We start from the raw sequence: 18,202 nt of genomic DNA, 5'->3' as shown, positions 1-18,202 counted from the left end.
GGGGAGAGGGGGACACAGAGGAGGAGGGAACGCCTGTAGTTTCCTCATAATAATAGGGGTATTCATGGTCATCCTGCTCCTCATCAAAGTACTGAGAGAGATGGGATGATGGAAAGATTGGAAGATAATAGGATGGTGGGGGTGGGTGGTTTGGCAGAGAGGATGAAGATACATGAAAGCAAGAAAAATGGAAGGAGGGGAATGTGTGAAGAACAGGTGATTGGATGTCCAAGGGGGGATGAATAGGGGATGCAGAGGGGAAGGAGGGATAAATTAAGGGAAGGGGTGACGGTGGGGTGAAGCAGCAAAAGGGAAAAACATGGTGATAGACAGCAAGAGACAGTAAAGGAGATATCAATTAAACGCAAAGCTTTTCATTTTTCATTCATCAAGGAGTCTGACTCCTGGTTAAAAGGTAGTGATTTTAAAATTCTCCATATACAGACTACCTTGATGAATGATAAAACTGCAAAAATTAAGCAATGGTTGAAGTCAATGAATAAAGCCGACTGATTTAAATTCATTCAGAAAGTGTCATTTTAAAAGCATCAACATGACAGCTCGTACAGTGACTGATACAATTTGTACTGACTGATTCAGCATGCAGGCTGATTAAACAAAGGTCATGTACTTTGGATGGATGAATGAGGATGAAAATTATTTTACTTTAGCTCTGGGGTGCATCTAGTGGCAGGGAACTTTCAGCTCCCAAATATCAGAATGTTTGAGAGAGAAGTAGAGCGAGGGACAGCTTGCAAAGCTTTTAATGTATTTAGTGTAAACAACCAGTCTCAGTAAGCAAAGAGGCTCCACCTTAAGCCATCTTCATGCCAAATCATTTTAAGTCTTTATTTAACCACAGAACCAACTTTTATAGTAGTTCTCTTTCTTTCAGTCCATGGGAAAAAATGAGGGGAAAGGCATTGGCTTGTATCATCCTCTTTCCCCTACCTCTCTGTGCTCCAATGCAGTAGAGTAGAAAAAGATGACTGCTAATCCACTGCTGTATGTCCCCTAACAAAAAGTGTCTTCATTCTGGCAATGTGCTCATTTTTAAGGGTGTAGTTATGGAAAGGTACACTAAGAAAATGCCTCTTCTTTTCTCTGATTACCCCAGGGACACACAGACCGAGGAGGTGAGGAGGAAAGTGGATGGATACAAACTCTTGGCGATGATGGGGATGCGTGAGGAAGACAGAAAGGGAGAGCAGCACTTTGATGATCAGATGACCCAAACTGAAACTGTAGACTTTTCTTTCATTTACAGATGACTTGTGCATTTATTTGTGGTCTTCAATTTTACTATCAGGTCATATTTTCAGGTGAAGTAGTGTTAGCCTTAAAATTTAATTATAAAATACATTTTTTTCAGTTGGAAATATGTTGATTTTGTGAGGAGAAACAAGACTTAGAGCAAACAAGGGAAGATGCACATTACAGGTAGCAGGAATTTGAAGGTCAGCGCTAAACACTGGGCCACAGTGCTAGTTCACAAAATGACCATTTTGACCCAGACATATCTTTTAAGTGACAGCCATGATGAGAGCTACATGAACCCTCTGAATTTTCTATACTTGCACACAGGTGCTTTACTCAATTTCTAATCTCCTGTGGTGACTATTGTTTAGAAAAGAAAAGGCATTCTGCAATGCTTTCATTCAGCAATCTAACTTCATTTTTAACACTATGGCTGCCTTTTCCTAAATTCTTGGGGGAAATTCACCAAGAATGAATTGCGGCCGCTGATAGCTCCATAAATTGCGCATCATTGGCACCCGCTATCTGCTCCGTCTCAAGGTGCGATTCATAAACTGCACTGATGATATTCAAGCGCAAACACACCCATAAAGTTTCGCAGATCTGTGCAGTTTGCTCTTGTTTTGTGTCTGATTGTGGAGAGAAGCTGTGTGCACCTCCACTCTCTGCTGCGCCGTGCTGCGCCCTCAGGCATCAGTTGAGCGTACACTGACGGAGCTCAGCTCCATCCACAGATCGATGATGAGCAGGGAGAGGAGGGGGCAGCTCTTTTAACAGTTTACTGTAAAATCCAGACTCGACAGGTGTTTACTAGTTTAACTGGCTGTAACGGAGCTTCAGGTTTTGGACGAGCACGCAACAACAGCTCGTCCAGAAAATAATCACGTCATGTGTAATGGCTTCAAAGTGTGCCCGTGTGTTGGGGTTGAGCCTCGCACATCCCGGGACTGATTGGTTATATCAGATCTGATTATAGTAATAATGACAATATATTATTAACAGATTGTTTTTACAGACAAAACATTTTTTTGGTCACAAAAAAGGTTGAATTGTCGTCCTGATCAGTGTAAACTCAGAGTGTCACAGCTCTTATAATACTGCGCCGCAGTTCCCTCCAGCTCTCTAATATTTTCACTCTAACTGCGCGGTGCTGTTAGCGCTGGTGTTTGTGAATGCTTTTTGCCACGAGGCTCATTTGCATAGAAAGGGGCCAAATTTGCCCCGAATGTCTGCATAATGACTCATTTAAATACGTGCAAACAGCACCGGAGCACAGAGACGCTGTTTGCTCTGCAGCTCACTTTGGGGTGCATTCAACCCTCTGTGTGGGCTTGGAGAATGAAATGGAGTCTTTTTGTGCCATTTGCACAGGTTTTGTGGGTGCAAAAGCTGCGCAATCCTTTAGTGAATTCCCCTCTTGATATCTGTCTCTCATATCTGTCCTTGCACCATGCGGTCTTCCATTCAGTTCAAGGTATCATAGTTCTCTCTTAATGTGCCACAGAAATGAAAAAAAAAGTCCACAGATTCAGTTTGAACCGGGTTTATCGGAGCTACGGATGAGCCTACAGTTTAATGAATGAGCTCTGTTAGCATAGTGCTGAGGATATCCACTCTATCGTGGATACTAGTCAGTAGTCTTGTAGGTGCTACTGAATTTGTGTGTGGTCATGTATTCACTTATCCCACAGTAGCCTTTATAAGAGACCACAGGGTGTGAGCAAATATAAAGGATAGATACTGTAGCCTGCAGGGAGGTTTTCAAGATAATTACTCACTAAGTGGTTTATTATTTGATCACCTTTTCATAGGTATGAAGAGGAAAATGTTGATTTCATGTCTTGTGTTAAGGTGGTGCTACTCACATATGTGTTGGGGTCCTGAGCCTGGGTCTTGGGCAGTGGGGAGTCACAGTCAGGGCTGTAGTGTTCACAGAAGTCATAAGCGGCCTGAGGGTTGGAGGCGATCAGCAGTTGCTGGATATCTCCCTGTGGGAAAAAAAATAACAGATCTGAAACAGAAACCTATACAGCTGCATCGCCTACTATGGGGCTCATGGAGTATTCAGTCATCTGTGACTGCTACTTAAGAGGTAGCAAAGCCACACAACCAATAACGGCACAATCTGTCCCTTGCCTGTAAAGCTTATCAAGCTTCTCACCTGGAAAACCTCCTCATCAAGCAGACGGGCTCCGAATACTGTGATGCCATTGGTGTCAACCTCAGCGTTGTTGCCCCGGGGCAGGGGGCGGGTCATCTTCTTCTTGCAGTCCAACAGCAGTGTCACATTTTTCTTTGAGACAGAGAAAGCGATGCGATGCCACCTAGAGAGAGGGAAGAGGAACCGAAGGCGAATAAATTTGTAATGTGACTACAGGCCTGACTAAAACTGTATCAAACCAACCCTCGTAACTCATTCCCACCAACATTCCCACACATACTTTTGCCAACCACCCAGACCCACATGACCCCAAACTTGTCATCTCAACCAGTCACAAACTGGTTGTTGCTGGTTACTGACTTGCCATCAGCCAGGTTGACGCCTCTGAACAGTGGGTAGTCCTCGGGAGCAGGCTTGCCATTCTGGTCCTCGTACAGGAAAACAGGTGAGCGTCCCAATTCAATGCCCAGCTGCTGGATACCCTGCTCGCTGTAGATGGATAGGAGGAATGCCTGGAGACCAGCCTGGGGCTTTATGAGAGCCATGATGGAGAAATTCTCTGGGAATCGACCTATTGTGAAGGAAGGAAAAAGATGATGAAAGAGGGAAATGGATTTTAGGAGGAGGGGGTAGTTATGGAGAAAGGGGCAAAAAAGAATGCACTGAAGGACTGTGTGGGGACTGACCCGGACCTTAAAAGAGAGCATTTATTCATCATGGAAAAGATCAAAGGAAGTAGAGGAAGGTAAAGTTGATAAAAGAGAAAGCAATGGAAAAAGTGTTGGAGAAGTACTGCAGAATGAGAGATGGAGAAGGAAATGTAAAAATGAAATAAGTGTTGAGCTTAAAGTGATTAAGGTCAGATATCTATGTCAGCATCAACGAATTACAGAATTATCATCCAATGTGAAGCTGGCATCGATAATATGGACACACAATAACAGGTGGGAAGAACTGGAAAATGAGTTTAAAATCAGCTTTGACTTTTAAGGATTTATTCTTAACCACATAAGTGCTACATTTCTCTCCTCACTCCAGGGTGTCAGACAGGGTGCTAAAGTTAATTTGTTATGGCTTTCAACACACTGTTTAACTCTGCTCCAGCACTGCAACACGTAATTATACTTTATTTCCCCAAGCAAACTAGCATGGGCACAAAAAGTCTCATGCGTGCATATAAATTTGCAACTCTAATTATAGGTTTCTTAACTCTGGAATTCATAGTAAATATGCTAAACATTAAACCCAACACAGAGGAACCTTTATGTATTCATATTTGTTTTCCTCTTTCCTGAGCAAATTGCCCTGATTGTGCCAACGCAGGGGTCTCCAACCTTTTTTCATCTGAGAGCTACTTGAATGAAAGTGGCCAAGAGCTACTTGCATTACATCGCTGTAATTGCTGCTGGCGCCCCGTGTTGATTCTTTTGTGGACTGAAACGTTGGTACCTCAGATGAGGCACACACACTTGTCCTTCACATTCGTGAGTAAAAACTTTCCCACTCCCCATGGAGATCGTATGTTTTTTTTGCTTTTTCTTGGCGTGGCCACCTTCAGTGTCCATCATTAATCTGGCTAAACAGGCTAATAGCACCGAACTCCTCACTTTAGCTCACCTAGCATATAGCAGAACTGAACTGACCTGACCTGTCGACAGAGGTTGCTGCAACGTTGCTGTGATTGGTTAGGTTCAGACGTTGACAAACTTGCCTGTCCTATCCTATTATTTTGTATCGGAGGGGGTGGGACATCTGTGTATTTGACTGAATTGAAGTGGGAAGAGGCTTTCAAGGTGCATTTCTTGTCGTAGGATTTTTTGTACTGTGAGTCTGTGAGCCTCTTGGCGAGCTACTAAAATACAGCTGTTGGAGACCCCTGTGCTAACGTATCGTGCTTTAAAGTGCTTTATGGTTGTAATATTGTAGATCTTATATATTGTATCACTGCATTTGAATTGTTCACAATTTAGAGTTATTTTGATTATTTAGCTGTTGATAAGAGAGCAGAGGATATGAGCTATTATATTTCCGAATTCCCCAAATTTCCCCCGGGGATAAATAAAGTATTTCTGATTCTGATATGAGAGGAAACAAATAAGGGAATAAAAATAAGATGCATGGCTATTTAATCAGATGCTTTACTGTAAAACAAATCTATCATGACATTTGTTAAAATTAATGTTAAAAGTATGGTGCAGTTTACTCATCATGACACTCAGCCTGTAAATAGGTGCATTATGACTTCTGTGGCTCTGCTTCCTAATATCCTAGAAAATAACCCCGATGATGAAAAAGCCTTTTCTTTAAAATCTCTTTTAATTCTTTAAATATTATACAAGTGTATATAATAATACATATAAATTTAATGTAAGCAAACATAATACTAAGTTTGGTCATTGATTTGTATTGTATACAGAGCAGCCTCTCCTCATACTCATATAACAGGACTTCCAGTCAGCTGTCGCCTACCTGAGAAGAGCTGCTTAGTGGGGGCAGAGATCTGGGCCTTCTTGGTGATGCGGTAAGCATGATCAGGGCTGCTGGAGCGACGGGAGGTGCAGAAGCCGGGGACTTTCTTCACGCCCTCGGGGAGAGAGGGAACCTGCAGGGCCCGCAACACATCCACTGGGTCTTAGGAAAAGAAGAGGAGAAGAAAATTGTCATTACATTTTTGACACAGCAGCTTTACTCAATAAACAAACAAGAGAAATGTCTCAAGAAGTCCTGTAACGCTACAACAGTAAATCACAACTCTTCACAAATACAGCTGGTTTATGATGCTTCAAAAACTTTAAACCATAGTTACACAATCTAACCTCGAACCAAAACGGAAGGTTTTTTGTATAAACATTATTCAGACAGAGAAAATAATATTTATTTCATGAATGGCTTAAATAAAATCCAATCTGTGACTAATAGCGTCCACTCTTTTAACACTTACTCCTGCACTTCTGCATCCTGCTAAATCCAAAGTAGAGGTAGAAAGGTAGGTAAAGGTAGAGAATCATTGCAGCCATTACATACACCTGCAGCAACCTAACTTTACCCAGAGGATCAAAAAGTTCATCTCAAAAGTAATCTTAAATGCTCTTGCAGCACTAAAGGGATACAGCAGCAGGTACAGGTACAGCCATAATGGCTATCACTGTACATTTAGGCATGATGTAAGAAAGGTAGCACTGTGTCGGAGCAAATGGGCAACAGTCCAAGCCTTATACACGGAACATTGCAGGGCAGGTACAGTAATGCTCAGTTTAAATCAGAGTCGAGACAGTGTCCTCTGTTCTGCAAACATTTATCAAGCAACTGTAACAAGTGGCTGTTGGTGTGATTGTGCTGAGTCAAGTGAATATTTGTCTGAGGATACGTAAGCATTTCACAGTTACACCTGGAGCACACAGTCAAATCCTGTCCACCACCCTGTTTCTCCACCCTCCGTCTGCACTGTGGTTTGTGATCCACGTTTTCTCTTTGTCCTCTAAAGTCTGTTTTGGACACAAACATTTAGAACAAACTGATGATTTGAAATATAATTCACTGTTAGCTTGACATTCATGACAGAGTCTTGTTTTACCACAGTAGGCGTTAAATCTTTTAAAAGGCTGGATGTCTAATTACACAAATGAGTTGACTTGTGCTGTCGTGTTATAGCACAGTTTTCTGGTACAGTAAATGCAGGGGTTAGGGAATGCAACTCCTAGTCAATTAGCAGGATGCGGTTGATTCCTAAAGGAGCAGAATCTGGGACAAACGTCAAAGGTTAGACTATGCTGCTTTATATGTTCAAATGATGCTAATTTGGAAAACTGAAAAACTGGTTGTTCAGTGTGTTTGTGTTGTAAAGCTTATTTTTGTTTGATCATCAAAAAGACACCTCAGACTTGCATGTCCTTTATTGAATATATTGCAGTCTAAGAACTTAAATCAAGTGATTTTAATGTCCAACTTAGAAAATCCTCATCTTGACTGATCTCTATGGTTTTGAAGTGAAGCAGCGATAAGGTACGTTTTTTAAACAACCTCTAGTATTCAAATATAGTATTAGTATATAGTAAATAGCATATCTCCCTCAGTCTTGCCTCGCCTTCCTGTGTTTGAGGTGCACCGGAGAGCTGAATCTGCTGTTAACAGCCAATAAAGTTCATTTACAGCCAGCCCTGCTCTGGAACTTCTCATAATAAACTTATGGCGGCAGTGATGCATAGCCTTTGTTGTGCAAGAGCACATAGCGGATCATGAAAAGAAAATAACCAAGCCCTCCAGCAATGCAGCCTCTGAAGTTACACGTTTGCTTTCAACTACACCCAGTAGCAACTTTGATAATCTTCCTAGCGCTTTAAAAAGCATCATATTGAAGCTGAAACTATGTAATGATACAGCAAATTGACATGTACAGTATACAATAGTTTGCTAAATATTCAGCAAAACACCAGACAGCAGAATAATGTTGACGTTAATGAAACTCAGGTCAGGAATCAAACCCTGACCTGATGCACATCAGTCCATCAGAAATGACAATCATAAAGCGTGAAGAAAGGAATGTATTATGCATTTGATAACACTGCATTATAAAGCCATGTTAATGACACTTTACATCGGCCTCCAATGTGAACTCTTGTGTTTGTCCTAGATTCACACTGATCCCATCAGTGGTGCTTGTGTTTAGGTGACACCCAGTGTCTCAGAGTTAACAGTTAGTCTAACAGGCCCACAGATGGCAATATTTACTCAGACAGCAAATGGCGCGTTAATATTGCCTCAGGGTGTCTAGACCAGTTCATTAACGTCACTCTACACCAGAGAGAAAAGGAGGAGGAGTAAGAGGGAGAGATGGAGCGAGGAAGGAAGTGAAAGAGAGAAGGATGTATAAGCAAGAAGGAGGGAAACTGAGAGTTAGGTCAAGTGGTATTCTGATGCTACATAAACCATCCAAAACAGAAACCTCCCTAAAAACAACTGCTTGCAGGTGGAAATGAAGATTCACAAGGAGGGGAGATCAAAAAGAGAAAGAGAGCGATGAACACTGAGGAGGATGCAGACAGAAATGTTTAGCTCCTCAACTAAAATGCTATACTTCATTCTCGACATCTCAGCCTTGACTGGACAGAAGTAAGACCATAACGTGTTATAATATTCAAAAGAATCTCAATGAATTATTTTTAGTCTTTGTGTGCAATATCCAGAGACTTTCACAGATCTGCACAGGAATGCTGGGAATGAGAGAGAGAGCGAGGTAGAGGTACGATAGGAGGGCGGGCAATGAGAGGAAGACTGAAGGGGAGAGAGGTTCAGGCAAAGGTGGAGTGAGTGAGTGTGTGTGAGTGTGTGTTTTTTAGGGGGGTCAGGCAGTGACAGTAGACAGCATGGTTCTGTGATGGCAGGATACTGGATCAGATTGCAGCCCGAGCTCCCCCAGTACACCCAGCACAATGTGCAGCTCTGTTCCCCCGCTGCCTGCCCGGCTCACATCTGCAGCCGGGGCCCTTCCTGCCTGGAGGACCACAATCACGACAAAAACACACCCACAAAAATAACACACGGGGCCACAGAGGTACACACTCACACAGTGCAGGCAGTGAAAACTGCACCAATACACCTCTTGAGACGAGGAGTGGCAAAAATGAAACTAGACGAGGTAGAAAAACAGAAAGCCAGGGGGCACAAACTCTCCCTCTTTACTTTCTTTCTTCTCCCTCTACCCGCTTCATCGGCCTCTCTTTCTATAAGCGCTCACAGATGGCTGACGCTCTTTGATGTAAACGCAGGCAAATTACACAGCTGTCATTAAGAGAGGAAACGGGGCTCGCAGGCACGTGAGGGCAGTTAAAACCAGTGCTGTAGCAACAGACAACATGAGCCTGTACAGTTATCAGTACAGACGAATGAGCAGAATCAAAAATAGCAAATATCATTACATTATAGAAGAACATTAATACAGTTACTAAAACTGATCTACTTGATGTTGTGATTAGACTTAATTAAATCTGAAATTGTGCAAAAGCTAAACTGAGCTAATCTTTTTAATAATTAACAGGAGGACTGCCAGATTAAGCATGCAGGAGATTTTATCAGTAAAGTTTGAAAGTCTAAAAAAAGTCTCTGCAGTGTGCAAAATAAATAAAAAGTAAAATAAAAACCTAAAATCTCCAATATACCAACATTTCTGAACTTTAAAATTCCATTGAAGTAATGTGTGAATCCCTAAAAACGGTTTAAAAATAATTGATACTAGGTTTGGTGAACAATGGGAGCACTCTCATGGGGTGGGTATTTTCTCAACAGGTGTCTGAGGACTGAAACGACTCTATCACACTCAGCCCCAAAGATCCACAACTGACCAAACGTTCAGACCACCAGTTTCTAACCACCTGGTGGAAAACGTATGAGACACCAGTGCTGGCAGTCACGCTGTAAAATGAAATGTGCTGCTAAACCCACAGTATTTTTAAGCAGTTTGGATGGCTGTAGTTCCCCTCTGCTGCCACTAGATGGAGCTAAAACAGATTAAATGAACTTGGTGACACAACACAACAGAGTGCAGTCTGTTGATGTTGCACACACATGCAAATTTGTTTACATGTACACACACTACGCAAACAGACACGCTTACAGGAGTGAGAGATAAACAATGCTAATGCTTACTCACAAGTGACTATTAGGCAGAGTCTGTACTTTCTGTCAGCTTACAGTGTAAATGACGTGACTAACAGAACACACACACACACACACACACACACACACACACACACACGCACACACACACACTGGACACTCAGATTAGACTTTACGTGCACAACACGTCAGAATGAGAATCACTTGCCAAGAAAGTTTGCACAAATGAATTAAGCTCGTTCTCATAAAGCTGACATGTAACAAACAACAAGAAAAGATGAACTAATAGGAATAAGGGACTCACATGAGGGGAAGCATTGAATTATTAATCCATCCAATTTCTACTTTACTTTGGAGCAATCCCGGCATGCAATGAGTCAAAGGAGAGGGACATCAGAGGCAGCTCACGAAGCAAATTTAAAGGTAAAATGTAACAAATCCACTATCATGGATGACATGTTATGCATATGTTTCTATGTTTACACCTGAGTATATTGCATGCACACATGCAGCCATCTAAACAGCCTTCAGAGCCCTGGGTCAAAATGTCACTGCAGACCTGTGTGAGGTTGTCTACTGCGTGATTCTCAGTTCACTGAAGAGGAAAACTTTTATTTCCTCTCTCAGGCTCTCTGGCTTAGATGCTCTGTGTAACAATTTCTGTGTGTGCGTGTGTGTGTGTGTGTGTGTGTGTGTGTGTGTGTGTGTGTGTGTGTGTGTGTGTGCACTTGTGCCCTTTCCTCCTTTTGGCAAAGCTGTGCCAAATACCGGACACACACTCCAGCTGACACGTTGACCCCTCACCTCTCACCTTTACACAACAACCACATTGTTAGACACACAGAGCAAGAGGGATGTGCAATACAAACACACACAAACACACACATTCATCTGTACACCCATGTAATGTCTGAGTATCTGAATCTCTTTACATTTCCAAGAATAAAGACAGACGGCAGGGGTTTCACAGGCTTGTGATGATAAAACGACAAACATAAGGTCTCCAAAAGGATAACAAAAAGTTAAATATATAAAACCAATTTCAAGTATGGAAAAGGATAAACTAAAGTTCAGTTGTTCCTAAATCAACAGCTGTGTCTCTATCCACCCAGCTGACCACGATGGTTAGGCGTACGAGCTGCTGCAGGTTATAATTTTCAGCATGGCGCTCTATAGTTACGATTTATTTATAATGCCTTATGTACACAGACAGAAAATCCATTATGAGTACCCATGCTGTAAAAGGGGGGTTATTAGACTTTACATTGTTTATGCTGAATAAAATGAGGGTTTAGTTAGTCAGTGTTGTGTTTATTATCCTGTAGATGTCACACTGGGTGACAGCGCCTGGCTGGCTGCTCCAAACGAGACAAAAACAACACACAACTCTCCCATATGACTAGAACGAACAGGGAGGTGATCCTGCCATTATGTGTCACTACATTTAAAAAGCTTCAAGATAGAAACAAGGTTAACAACCAAATGGAAATAGTTTAGAGTTAACAACAAGAAGAGAACACTGTTAGAAGTTCAGCAGCAGCATCGGTGACCCCCTGAGCATTTGGATACCGTAATGTCCATTTATGAAATAATTGAAAGTTAAAGACGATCATAGGATTCAATTACATCTTACGTTATTCAGAAACAAAGAAGGGATGAGGAATTTTGATGAAAGTACTCTGAGTCTGCCTTTGCCACAAACTGAGAGACTAATCAAAGTAAAGCACAACACACAGTCAGCACTTTCCTGATCAATTCATTAGCTGTATTTGGGCCTTTTTTCCCCACAATGTTTTAAGCACTAACGAGGGAAATAAATGTAGAAATGCATGAGAGTAAATTTGAATGAAAACTGTCACAAAACAAGAGACTATATCTTTGTCTTCCCCACATGACGGTGCGATGTGTAAAGCAGAATGAATTAGGATGGGGATGCTTTAAGAAAGGACACAAAACAGGGGTAATATAGATAAATCAGGGTGAAGATAACCGTGCTATTAATATAAACTAGAGAAGTGGCTACATATACTTCAGTAGCATTGAATGGAGAGCTATAACTAATCTGTGAGAGTTATTTTTGCTACTAACATGATCACTACTTGAGTTTTTTCAATCCTGTGCTTTTATTCTTTGTCGTCTGCCTCTACAAATTTAAGAGTGTCAGTACTACTGACCTCACAGTCCATGTGGTTTATCGTCACTACAGGGCAGTGCTAACATTAATTGTGTTGCAGCTTTATGGGGCTTCATCATTCCTTCCACACAGGAGCTGCAGCCAGCGCATGCCAACTCCTCTACTGTCCCCTGTGTGCCGTACTGTAATTGTGGTCTGTGCCAGTCTGTGTGTGCTGCACTGACGCTGCCAACGTGTATCGTGCTGGAGCCTCGTGTGGTTTCAGGGCTGGAGGCCACAGTCTTAGTTTGGATCCGAGGGTGGATACTGACACCACAAGGTCTACATTGAACCACAGGGCCCTGACCAGGGGACAGTGAGTGGTTCCCTGTAACGTATTATCATATGGAACAGAGAGTCAGCAACGGCACAAATTAGAAACCTTTCCTAGGCCCATTGATGTGCCTGAGCTGAATAGTTAAACTTATATCTCATCCCTGGCTGCACTCTGCTGACACACTTTTAATACAGGGATATTAAAGAAGCGCTCATTTCACAGCCTGTAACTTTATTTAGGTTTAATTGATATTAAATTCTGCTGCTTTGTTGAGATTCCACAAACTGGACCATTTTTAGAGCAAAACACTGCGAAACTAAATTATAATCCTTCTGCTAAAACTAGGAATACAATCAAACATCTTTATAACAGTGACTAGCGGCATCTGAATACCTACATTTAGCTCAGAGTCAGGGAAGAGGTAACAAGTCAGACTTATAATAAAGAGAAGTTTAACAGCAGTGGGCCTGCATTACATGATTATCATCATTACAGTCGAGAGAAATACCTTCTTAGTGTGGAAATCCCCACATCAGAAATGTAACCTACATTCTGAGGAACTTTATTGGTATAATTAAGTTGGAAAAACACATGTGAGGAGATGCACTGCAGAGAAAGTGCAGGAGAATTTCTATTGATTGTGATTTAATGTGTCTGGATGACTAAAACACTGTAATGTAACTACAAACCTGTTATACCTAAAGATAGATGCAAAATCAACTACGCTGTGAAACACACAGGTGATCCTCGTACATTAACATTACATGTAAAAGCACACAGCTGGTCTCGACACTCCTGCATTGACTTCCTAGAAGCAGCAAAATAACAGTGACTAGAATAGCATATACAGACACTCTGTCATTACACAGTTGGCACACTCTACTGCCGTCCTTGTTCATCTTCTGCTAAAAGAGAGTGCCTTGAAGGAACGACGCCTAACTATCCACAAACCACTTAATCATCACCTATGAAACCAGAGAGATGAAAGTACTATCTTCTGCTCACTATGTTCCCTTAAGTCTGCAGGGATAATGTGGTTTTGTCTGAGAAAGACTTCTACAAAGTTCACGGTGTGAGGGGATGTCATGGTTTAGGACTGAGGCCTAAGACGCATTTATACACATCTCAGCTTTGACTTCCGCATGTTTTCATTTTACTGCCACAGTCTGGGTTTATCCGTTCATTCAAATGGTGCAGATTAGCAACTGTGGTTAAAGCCAGCAAGTGACTGAGGTTGATGGTGTCGAGCATACAAGTTACAGTTTCCTGTCCAAAAAGATACCCTACCCTCTTAACAGTCCAGATGAATGGCTTTGAGAAGGAAGAGTTCACTTTTGCAGGCGGTGTGACTTCTCTGAAGTAACGCACAGAAGTGTTGAACATAAAAAGGAAATCTCACAATATTAAAGGCTCCTGAGTTAAACTAATTTATCATAGAAACATCAGTAAACTGAGCCAAAAGCTGTGACTGTGTTTGCTGTGCCAGTGTTTACATATTTAGCTTCTTTGTTTGTGTGTAGGATTGCACTATGGGGTTTGTCAGTCCTGGCAATTTAGGCAAAATGTCAGATATAAAAGTTTGCCTGGGAGGTTAAGCTCAGGGCAGGAGAGCCAGCTGAAAGTACCTGACCATTTCTGCGTGACAGTTTGGTGCTACACAACCTGCATCAACTAAATCCAGACTTTATTCCCACAAACCAAATCATTTGATGACTACATGACTGAAAAGTAAAACCTCATTGGTGATTTTTCATAGTTAAAGCTGCCAGACTGAGTCACGTGATCAGCAGAAGTCTGAAATACCACACACTTCCATACAGTCACAGGAATGAACTGTCAAAGTTCTGCTCTGCCACCACATAGGAGCTCTATTCACACGCAGAGAGAGAGAGAGAGAGAGAGAGAGAGAGAGAGCGGGGTTATGTTTAGCCAAACTGAGACAGGCTGCCCTTTGAGGAGGCTCTGCTTTGAAATGAGGTTGAGGAACATCCATGTCAAGAAAATATTGCCCTCTGATTTCTCCTCCTTTGAACAAAACTCGGCTTTCATGCCTCTCTCGGCCTGCTGCTCTCTGGCTGTGCCTCATCCATCCCGCCTCCTTTTTCTCTAGTCTGCATTCTCCCAGGGTAGAGAGAATAAACATGAAAGATTCTGACCACTTTCTTCTCTAAATCGGTCTTTCACTGCTTGGGTGGGGCGCTGTTATAGTTTACACTAACATCTGCGCTCTTGCACCACTGTGCGCACCGGAACGCGCAATCAGACGCACCGCGCACGCACTGGTCCAGTCCGTCTGGCCAACATAGCGCATGTTATCGTAATGCGCGCGGGGACACAACGTGCACATATACAGGACGGTTTTATTTGCGTCACACCGATGTTATCACAGGTTACTATGATTACAAAAACGTTTTCTACAAGCAAACGAACACTTCCGCGCGCACAGCGCCTCTATTAGCATAATTTAAGCTGAGAAAAAGAACCTGACCGAGGTGTTGTACACAGAGGCACATTCACATAGATGTGGCATACATTTCCACACCCTGAACTGGGAAAAAACATCCATAGCTTACAGACGCATATACACAAACAGAAGTGTACAAAGCGCACATAGACACGGGGACACTGAAGGCTTTCACTCCCAAACCCTTGCGACCGGACTGCTCCGCCGCATAATAACCTATTCATAGCAAGCAAAAATGTCTCAGGCTTCCGCCTCCAAAATACACACGGGAGACGACGGGAAGGTGAAATCGCCTCTCGCAATCTGAAATTGGAAACGGGGCCAAAGAATACACTGGAGGAGGGCAATTTATGTTACAAAAGCCCCCTTGGTCCGTAAGCTGTCTTCACAAGTTATCCAGACGAAGAATAAAGATCCATTGATCAATCTGTCAACTGAAACTTCTGAAGTTTACTCTCCAAAAGCGTGTCTGCAAACACGCCTTATGTGGTGCTTCTGCTTTTAATTTGCATGAATGGTCAGTTGAAGAACTTAAAATAATATTTAAATAACAATAAACATGTAATAATTTACAATAGGCCTGTAAAAATCCTTTTCACACCAGCTTCAGATCCGCTGTGGTCGAAATAAGATCACAAGTTCTTCATTTAAAAGGTTAATGGACATGAACCGTATTTAAACATGAACTTTTAAGTAGAGCTACTGCACTTTGAAATGATTGTTTTATCTTTAATTTGGTGCGTCGCGTGCCTTTCTGCATGACAAGTCCTCAGCCATTTCTGAACTGATCTGGACTCAGGTGAATCAATGGATTCTCTGTGTTAAAAATAACTCGAGACCACTAGCGGTTCGTCAGGGAACTGCAGCGCATACAGATCATTCCTTTCAGGCGAACAAATCTATAAATTTAGAGTGAGGGGAGGATGAGAAGAACGTCGAACTTTAAGGTATTAATAAGATAGGAAGTCGCAAAAAGTAAAAAAAAATTATATATATTAATTTCACAACTTAAATGAAAGCCAACATAGCCCACTGATATGCAGGAGGAAACGACTAAATCAACTTATATTCAGCTGAAAGTCACAAACGGGATGCAGAGACCCCTCCTCCCCGGACAGTGATGGATGAACTGGTGCACAGGCTGAACTGGTAAACACTGAGCCCACCTCAAAAAGCCCCTGATAGCAACCACAGCTCAGTTTACTTACATCCCAAATGTTGTAGCAATAAAGAAAAAAAAATCATTAATTTGATGTTTAGCAGAAAAACTTAATCAGAAGCGAAGCACTTAGCTCTTTGCACCGTCCTACCCCATGCCCCCCTGCGGATGGGGCATAGAGGTGCGTAAAATGAGCACTCTCCTGTCCGCACTCAACTGGATTCTTGGCAGTGAATTTAGCTTTAAATGAAGGTGAATAAAAAAAAAATAAGACGAAATCCAAAATTACGTTAAAAAAAAAAGCGCCTGGACGACTGAAATTTGAGCCCAGGGGCTCACCTGAACCCTTGGTGAGATGGCACCTGTTAGCAGGCTACATGCACGCAGAGAGGGAGACAGCCCAGGAGATTACTTTTATTCGAAACACAATAAAAAGCCAGTTTCAGTTTCAGCTGACAACATAAATTATCTGAGGGGTATAAGGCTGACGAGATTTGAGGGAAAACATCCTTTTCAGTTCAGCCACTCATTATTTCATCGGCACCTAAACATTCCAGAAGTTTCTAGGTCCATTGTCGGACAGTCTGTTTCCCTTGCATCACTTATTCGTAATTTCCAACTAACTGGAATCGATTTTAAGGCCTTTGGGAGAAATCAAATCTCGACCGGGTGCTTTAAGAATCTGACTAAATGCAGAAAGGTGAGATACACGTCTTGCAGATATCAACGCACAAAAAAGTCTCTGAATTTCTCTGGGAAAATTCAGAGACTCGTGTCAGGTGCGTAAGTGTCCGATAATGGATGAGTTGTACAAATATTACGCACACTGAATCCAAGTAGACATGCGAAGGAACGAAAAATAAAACTAAAGGTGGCGAAATAATCTGACCAACTCAGATTAAAGGGACACAATAAAGCTCACAGCTGTTAGTAAGAGAAACTATCTTACCTGCCCGAACCACGGTCGTTTGGCACAAGGCGAGCGCAACGGTCACCAAGGCGAAGGATGAGAAGTCCATGCGCCATGGTCTCCGTTTCTTCCGGGAGGTAGAATCTCCGGTATCCATAGTGTTGCAGTAGTTTGCCGGCCTGGTTGAGCTGTAAATGTAGGATATGGTGGAAGTTATCCTCTCACAGAAAGCCAGCCGACGAGAGGAACCCGACTGAACCTTCTGCGAGGCAACAGACAAAAAGGCACGCCTCTGGAGACGTCTCTACCTCTCCCCCTAAAGAGTTACCTATGTCTCGCCCTGTTAATGCACAAAACCTTAACACTAAAGGGGTTTGGGGTGAATAAATATCTTTTATTTTAACGTTTAACCCTTAGTGCTAAAGCCCCATTGAGTCAGACTGGGTACAAGTACCCAAAGTGGAGAGAGCAGCTGAGAGAGACCTGGAATCACGCTCTCTCTCCCTTCTCTCTCTTTCCCTCTCCCCTTCTTTACTTACACACTTACTCCCACGAAGAGTGTGTGTGTGAGTGTGTGTGTGGAGACAGAGAGAGAGTGAATTGAGAAGAGGGAGAGGGAGCGAGAGGGCGTGCGTAATTGTGCCCTCAGCGCACGTAAATCTACGTGTCCAGGGAAGCGTCTGAGAGTGTGACTGAACGTTTTTAATGATAGGCTGATGCAAATATTTCACAGCAAACACACAACAATGGCGTCTTTCTTTCCAGCTGCGAGTTAGGTTACTTTAATGTTGCACTTTGGAACACAGGAGTCAGTGAAACACTTTGTGTGTATCTCGGATTCTGTCAAACAGAAGCTCAAATTCAGTGATTAGAGTATTTCCCTTTACCTTCTGTACTTCCTACAGCCTCTTCTTTGAATCAGTGGCATGAAAAATGCTGGCTTTATAAACCTTAAAGAACCGTTCAGGTAAATGGATCTAACAGAACCGCGCACCACACTGTGCCAGCACTGAAGAGTGAGCGTTCGGGCATCCAATCAGGCTTCTGTCCGCGTCTGTTACCACGCCCCTTTCAGCCGATATTAGGAGCTCTCCTCTTGTTCTGATTGGTTAGCTCCACGTGGCCTTGTTTTGCAGCATCAGCTCAGGTGCGCATGGAGAGAAAGAGGGGGCAAAATTTGGGAGAGTAG

The 18,202-nt window shown here is 42.5% G+C and overlaps 1 protein-coding gene across 4 annotated transcripts in view; it reads right to left on the bottom strand.

Annotated features, from left to right (window-relative positions):
* Positions 1-17,544, bottom strand: part of col11a2 (collagen, type XI, alpha 2) — a 45,706-nt gene extending 28,162 nt beyond the window's left edge. For 3 of the 4 annotated variants that reach the window (XM_069681852.1, XM_069681854.1, XM_069681853.1), the window contains exons 1-5: positions 17,053-17,544; positions 5,888-6,049; positions 3,779-3,989; positions 3,419-3,581; positions 3,123-3,245 (exon numbers count right to left, since the gene is read on the bottom strand). In XM_069681852.1, the coding sequence (XP_069537953.1) occupies positions 3,123-3,245; positions 3,419-3,581; positions 3,779-3,989; positions 5,888-6,049; positions 17,053-17,170 (777 nt within the window). In that variant the 5' untranslated portion in view covers positions 17,171-17,544. The remainder of the gene's footprint in view (positions 1-3,122; positions 3,246-3,418; positions 3,582-3,778; positions 3,990-5,887; positions 6,050-17,052) is intronic. The other variant, XM_069681855.1, reaches the window with a different exon arrangement.
* Between the last annotated feature and the right edge of the window lie 658 nt (positions 17,545-18,202).

This window comes from Semicossyphus pulcher, unplaced genomic scaffold, assembly GCF_022749685.1.
Source record: "Semicossyphus pulcher isolate SPU_LCO1_2020_fin unplaced genomic scaffold, fSemPul1.0.p SCAF_5, whole genome shotgun sequence".
NCBI lineage: Eukaryota > Metazoa > Chordata > Actinopteri > Labriformes > Labridae > Semicossyphus > Semicossyphus pulcher.
The sequence above is the reverse complement of the archived record's forward strand: the minus strand, read 5'-3'. Positions and strand labels throughout refer to the sequence as shown.